This window comes from Anneissia japonica, unplaced genomic scaffold (genome assembly GCF_011630105.1).
Source record: "Anneissia japonica isolate Jap-2015-1 unplaced genomic scaffold, ASM1163010v1 scaffold287867_len1003013_cov215, whole genome shotgun sequence".
NCBI lineage: Eukaryota > Metazoa > Echinodermata > Crinoidea > Comatulida > Comatulidae > Anneissia > Anneissia japonica.
The window spans coordinates 944,481-950,822 of record NW_022684320.1 but is presented as its reverse complement, the minus strand read 5'-3'; the positions used below and the strand labels follow the sequence as shown (position 1 = coordinate 950,822).

Below are 6,342 nucleotides of genomic sequence, written 5' to 3'. Positions count from 1 at the left end.
TTCACTTACCTTGTTCACAATGAGTCCCTTCCCAGCCTGCACTGCATGTACAGTTGTAACTTGTCTGAAAGTTATTGCAGATTCCTCCATTCTCACATGGGGTGGATAAACACAGATCAATTGCTAAAAGGAGTAAAAACATTGCAATGAAAGACATAAATAGTAAACTATCATTAAATATTATTTTAAAGAAAATTATAAAACATTCACTTACCTTGTTCACAATGAGTCCCTTCCCAGCCTGCACTGCATGTACAGTTGTAACTTGTCTGAAAGTTATTGCAGACTCCTCCATTCTCACATGGGGATGGTAAACACAGATCAATTGCTAAAAGGAGTAAAAACATTGCAATGAAAAGACATAAATAGTAAACTATCATTAAATATTATTTTTTTTAAATTATAAAACATTCACTTACGTTGTTCACAGTGTGTCCCTTCCCAGCCTGCACTGCATGTACAGTTGTAGCTTGTCTGAAAGTTATTGCAGACTCCTCCATTCTCACATGGGGTGGATAAACAAAGATCAACCACTAGGAAGGAAAAAACATAGAAGTGAAAGACATATAAAGCTAAATTTATCAATTACTATTTTAAGAAAATTATAACTTTGACTTACCTAGTTCACAATGTGTCCCTTCCCAGCCTGCATTACATGTACAGTTGTAACTTGTCAGAAAGTCATTGCAGACTCCTCCATTCTCACATGGGGTGGATAAACACAGATTAATTGCTAAAAGGACTAAAAACATTGCAATGAAAAGACTTAAATAGTAAACTATCATTAAATATTATTTTAAAGAAAATTATAACACTTACTTACCTTGTTCACAGTGTGTCCCTTCCCAGCCTGCACTACATGTACAGTTGTAACTTGTCAGAAAGTTATTGCAGATTCCTCCATTCTCACATGGGGTGGATAAACAAAGATCAACCACTAGGAAGAAGAAAACGTAGAAGTGAAAAAAAGACATATAAAGGCTAAATTTATCAATTACTATTTTAAGAAAATTATAACCTTGACTTACCTTGTTCACAATGAGTCCCCTCCCAGCCTGCACTGCATGTACAGTTGTAGCTTGTCTGAAAGTTATTGCAGACTCCTCCATTCTCACATGGGGTGGATAAACAAAGATCAACCACTAGGAAGAAAAAAACGTAGAAGTGAAAGACATACAAAGGCTAAATTTATCAATTACTATTTTAAGAAAATTATAACCTTGACTTACCTTGTTCACAATGAGTCCCTTCCCAGCCTGCACTGCATGTACAGTTGTAACTTGTCTGAAAGTTATTGCAGATTCCTCCATTCTCACATGGAGTGGATAAACAAAGATCAACCACTAGGAAGAAGAAAACGTAGAAGTGAAAGAAAGACATATAAAGGCTAAATTTATCAATTACTATTTTAAGAAAATTATAACCTTGACTTACCTTGTTCACAATGAGTCCCTTCCCAGCCTGCACTGCATGTACAGTTGTAGCTTGTCTGAAAGTTATTGCAGACTCCTCCATTCTCACATGGGGTGGATAAACAAAGATCAACCACTAGGAAGGAAAAAACGTAGAAGTGAAAGACATATAAAGGCTAAATTTATCAATTACTATTTTAAGAAAATTATAACCTTGACTTACCTTGTTCACAATGAGTCCCTTCCCAGCCTGCACTGCATGTACAGTTGTAACTTGTCTGAAAGTTATTGCAGAGTCCACCATTCTCACATGGGGAGGATAAACACAGATTAATCGCTAAAAGGAAAAAAACATTGAGGTGAAATGGGTGGATAAACAGAGATGAACATTTAGGAAGGAAAAAGAACATGAACATTGAAGTGAAAGACATATAAAGGGTAAACTCATCAAATATTATTTTAAAGAAAATTATAAAACATTCACTTACCTTGTTCACAATGAGTCCCTTTCCAGCCTGCACTGCATGTACAGTTGTAACTTGTCTGAAAGTTATTGCAGACTCCTTCATTCTCACATGGGAAGGATAAACACAGATCAATTGCTAAAAGAAAAAAATAAAACATTGCAGTGAAACGTATAAATGGTAAACTATAATTATATATTATTTTAACGAAAATTAAAACTTTTACTTACCTTGTTCACAATGAGTCCCTTCCCAGCCTGCACTACATGTACAGTTATAGTTTGTCTGAAAGTTATTGCAGAGTCCACCATTCTCACATGGGGTGGATAAACACAGATTAATCACTAAAAGAAAAAAAAAATTGCAGTGAAAACGTATAAATGTTAAACTATCATTAAATATTATTTTCAAGAAAATTATAACTTTTACTTACCTTGTTCACAATGAGTCCCTTCCCAGCCTGCACTACATGTACAGTTGTAACTTGTCTGAAAGTTATTGCAGACTCCTCCATTCTCACATGGGAAGGATAAACACAGATTAACCGCTAAAAGGAAAAAATGTTGAGGTGAAATGGGTGGATAAACACAGATTAACATTTAGGAAGGAAAAAGAACATGAACATTGAAGTGAAAGACATATAAAGGGTAAATTCATCAAATATTATTTTAAGAAAATTATAACTTTGACTTACCTTGTTCACAATGTGTCCCTTCCCAGCCTGCACTGCAAGTACAGCTGTAGCTTGTCTGAAAGTTATTGCAAACTGCTCCATTCTCACAAGGGGTGGATAAACACAGATCAACCGCTAGAAAGAAAAATGTAAGTGAAAAACAGGTTAAATGTAAACTATTATGAAATGATTATGAAGTTTGCGACTATTCCTGTAAATGAAAAATGCTTTTAATGTGAAAGTGTGAATATTACCATATTATTACAATAACAAATTAAAATAAAAAACATGATTTCAATTAAACTTACCTTGTTCACAGAATATTCCATTCCAACCTGAGGGGCAAGCGCAAGTGTATGATGTTTGGAGGTTAATGCAAGTAGCACCATTCTGGCATATGGAGAACTCACACATATCAATCGCTAAAAAATAGTTAAAAAGAAACAGATTTTATAGAAAAACTGACAAGTTCATTTTAGAATTTATGTATTTTGGTAAGAAAAAAAATACGAAAATACTGACGTTGTTCACAATTTAACCCTTCCCAACCGTCATTGCAGGTGCAGCTGTAGGAAGTCTGAAAATTGTTGCAGGTCGCACCATTCTCACAGGGGGTAGATGAACACAAGTTGATAGCTACAAAATCAAAATCACACAAATCAGAAGTGATCCATGTAAGTATTCAAGTAATGGACAACAATTTACATGGCGTTGTTCTGGTGAAAAATAATCCCAGTTAGCATCCGTGAATCCGACAACTTGGTTGATTTTTAAAAGGTTTTAAAAACCCATTTGTTTCCGAATATTTAGGTTTGTTTTGCAATTTTAACTTCATATCTGTTGTCATTTCTGGTACATTTTTTCAATATTGCCATTTTAACCCTTGTTTTAATGATTTTCTTTTACCTATTACATGTGTATTGATAACTTTGTTTTAATGTGTACGGCGCTCTGGTCTGTTTTGGAAAGGCGCCTAATAAATGATGATTATTATTATTATTATTATCATTAATTTACAATTTTTAATAATGGCATTTGGTATAAAAGCTTACCTGCACTACAAATGGGCCCTTCCCAACCTGGTGCACAAGTACACATGTAGAATGTTTGGAAATTGTTGCAGACTGCACCATTCTGACATGGGGTCGACAGACACAAGTCAATGGCTAGAAAACAAGTCATTCATTTTATATATCCAGTATTAAACTTCAAACTACTTTACATTAAAAAACAAATTAAACAGTTATAATTTTACCTTGTTCACAGATGTTTCCCTGCCATCCAGGTGTGCAAGTACAGCTGTAGAATGTCTGGAAATTAGCACATGTTGCTCCATTTTGACATGGGAATGACTGACAGAGATCAATTGCTGAAACACAGAAACATCAATAACAATTCCTCAAATAATCAATAATTCATAAACTTATAATTCTTTAATTATGGAGGAAGAAAAACACTTCAGAAGTACAGTAGTTATGCTAACATAAAGGCTTTCCTGATCATAAACCAATCTAGAAACAAGATCATGAATCAGGCCAGCAAAATATATAATTGTTTGATGATATTGAAATATAAAAACCAAATCTGCATAAAGTTTAATCAAATTAAATTATATAAGTGTTAGTAAAAGTGAACATTTACCATTTGCACAATTACTTCCTTCCCACCCAGGCATACATGTGCAGGTGTAATAAGTCTGAAAATTCAAGCAAGCTGCTCCATTTTCACAAGGAGAAGATACACAGACATCAATAGCTGAATTTAAAAATAAAATATAAAGAAAACATTAATTATTACAAATATGCCACTGTACATGTTCCTTATAACACAATCTTTAGAATAGTTTTGGCAAAAATAATATACAATTAATATTCCACTAAAAAATATCAACCAACCTGTCAAACACAATGGATCAGTCCAACCATCTGTACACACACACCTGTAGTCATTATAATTATTGATGCAGGTGGCACCATTACCACAAGGCCCAGACTGACATGGATTTGAAGCTTTATTGAAGAAAATAGATATTAAATGGTATTGTGTGTGATTGTAGAAATTCATCAGGATTCACTTGTAATATATTAATTATTTCTTTATAAATTGTAAGTCATAGATGCTGTGAAAGTATAACATTTTCTTTGAATCCTTGATATCTAATGTAAATGTGAATGAATAAATTATCTTTTGACGAAGTGACATTAGATCTGGAATCAAATTATTGATAATAAAATCACTCCTTTTCATACAAGAGAAAATTTAAAACAGGAATTTAGGAATGTAAAAATGTTTCTAGCAAGTCTAACATGAAAAATATAAACTTTAATATCAGCCTTGGTGTGACTATAAAAAGAGTGACATAATTAGGAATAATGACATGGAGGCTGATGAGATGTGCAAATATCGATATTCAAGTTAGTTGGCACTAGCAGACAAATTAATATGATGATATGAGGTGATTTTAATTACTTGAGCGTATTCTTGCTCAGCAAATATCCAGTGGGGAGGCATCGGGAAGGGCACAATGTTTTTTTGGATGGACAGGCACCCCACCCCATGCCCTTCCTTAGATATACCACTGATGAATGGAAATTTAATTAATTCCTTACCCATTGCCATTTCAAAGGTAGACACTTACTTTGACATTGAATTGGAACACACTTTTGAAGTGAAGACTCATCAGGATTTCCATTTAGAGTAAACTCAGGTGACGGAGAATTTCCTTTGTTTACAATTACACAAAAAAATGTCACAGCAAAGCATCCTGGGATAGTGCTGAGGTCAAAGGTGGTAGACAATCCCTGTAATACATATGTATGTCCCGCAATTAAAGAAGTGTTGCCTGCATTGGCTAATGGTGTAAGAGTGTCCAAGACTGCAACAAAGCCGTTATTAGCATCTTCCATCGTATTTGTAAAGGCTTCCACTGACCATAGATCACTTCCAGTAATGCTTGCACCAGCAGGGTCAGAGTTCAATGTTAAGTTAAAAAGAATTTCATGATGTGAGCTTCGAAAATATAATGGATTCCCAGACGTGATGAACAAATCAATGGAGGTAACAATAACACCTGTACACACAAGTAAATGCAAGTGAAGAATAAATTAATGACAGTAGAAATTATAACATTAAAATTAATTGAATCCCAACAGTGCATTATGTTGCTGCATCACGATACCATGTGACACTATTTCATTTTACTTTGGTGCCAAATAGTTTTGTGATGTATCAACATAGTACTACATAACATGAAGAAATACCGTAATCCTAAAAATGTTTTGTATGAATACACTTATGTCATGCATATTAAAATAATTTTAAAAAATAATTCTTTGATTATAAAATAAATTTGCAAACTACAATTATACCTTGACATTTTAATAATGCACAGCTGACACGTGATTGCGGATTCAACGACGGCTCAATCTGGAAGTCAGGTGTTGGATTATCTCCTTTGCTAATCTCAACACAAAAATAAGGAGCATCAGCACATGCTGCTCCCGTCAGATCAACTACAGATGTCACCCCACTCAGTGATTCTGATTCACCAGCATTAATGGATGTCATCGCCTGGTTCGTTGGTATCGTGGCTTGAGCTTCAGCAGAACGTGTACCACCTCCTGTGATATCATTGTTGAGAAAACTGGTGATTGACCAGAGATTCGTCCCTGCTACACTGCCACCAAGAGCACTACTTGTGAATATGACATCAAATGATATTGAGTTTGACTGACGCTCAATCACTGGCAGTCCCGAGCGAATAGAAACACTTGTGCTGGTAATTTCAACTCCT

The 6,342-nt window shown here is 34.5% G+C and overlaps 1 protein-coding gene across 1 annotated transcript in view; it reads right to left on the bottom strand.

Moving 5' to 3' along the window:
- Positions 1 to 6,342, bottom strand: part of LOC117104786 (fibrillin-2-like) — a gene marked incomplete at its 3' end in the record, with an annotated part of 75,503 nt that overhangs the window by 59,194 nt on the left and 9,967 nt on the right. The window contains exons 10-30 of the mRNA XM_033245638.1: positions 5,918 to 6,340; positions 5,188 to 5,619; positions 4,445 to 4,558; positions 4,191 to 4,304; positions 3,805 to 3,918; positions 3,602 to 3,715; positions 3,072 to 3,185; positions 2,858 to 2,971; positions 2,571 to 2,684; positions 2,310 to 2,423; positions 2,107 to 2,220; positions 1,901 to 2,014; positions 1,636 to 1,749; positions 1,435 to 1,548; positions 1,230 to 1,343; positions 1,029 to 1,142; positions 824 to 937; positions 620 to 742; positions 420 to 533; positions 215 to 328; positions 10 to 123 (exon numbers count right to left, since the gene is read on the bottom strand). Of these exons, the coding sequence (XP_033101529.1) occupies positions 10 to 123; positions 215 to 328; positions 420 to 533; positions 620 to 742; positions 824 to 937; positions 1,029 to 1,142; positions 1,230 to 1,343; positions 1,435 to 1,548; positions 1,636 to 1,749; positions 1,901 to 2,014; positions 2,107 to 2,220; positions 2,310 to 2,423; positions 2,571 to 2,684; positions 2,858 to 2,971; positions 3,072 to 3,185; positions 3,602 to 3,715; positions 3,805 to 3,918; positions 4,191 to 4,304; positions 4,445 to 4,558; positions 5,188 to 5,619; positions 5,918 to 6,340 (3,030 nt within the window). The remainder of the gene's footprint in view (positions 1 to 9; positions 124 to 214; positions 329 to 419; positions 534 to 619; positions 743 to 823; positions 938 to 1,028; positions 1,143 to 1,229; positions 1,344 to 1,434; positions 1,549 to 1,635; positions 1,750 to 1,900; positions 2,015 to 2,106; positions 2,221 to 2,309; positions 2,424 to 2,570; positions 2,685 to 2,857; positions 2,972 to 3,071; positions 3,186 to 3,601; positions 3,716 to 3,804; positions 3,919 to 4,190; positions 4,305 to 4,444; positions 4,559 to 5,187; positions 5,620 to 5,917; positions 6,341 to 6,342) is intronic.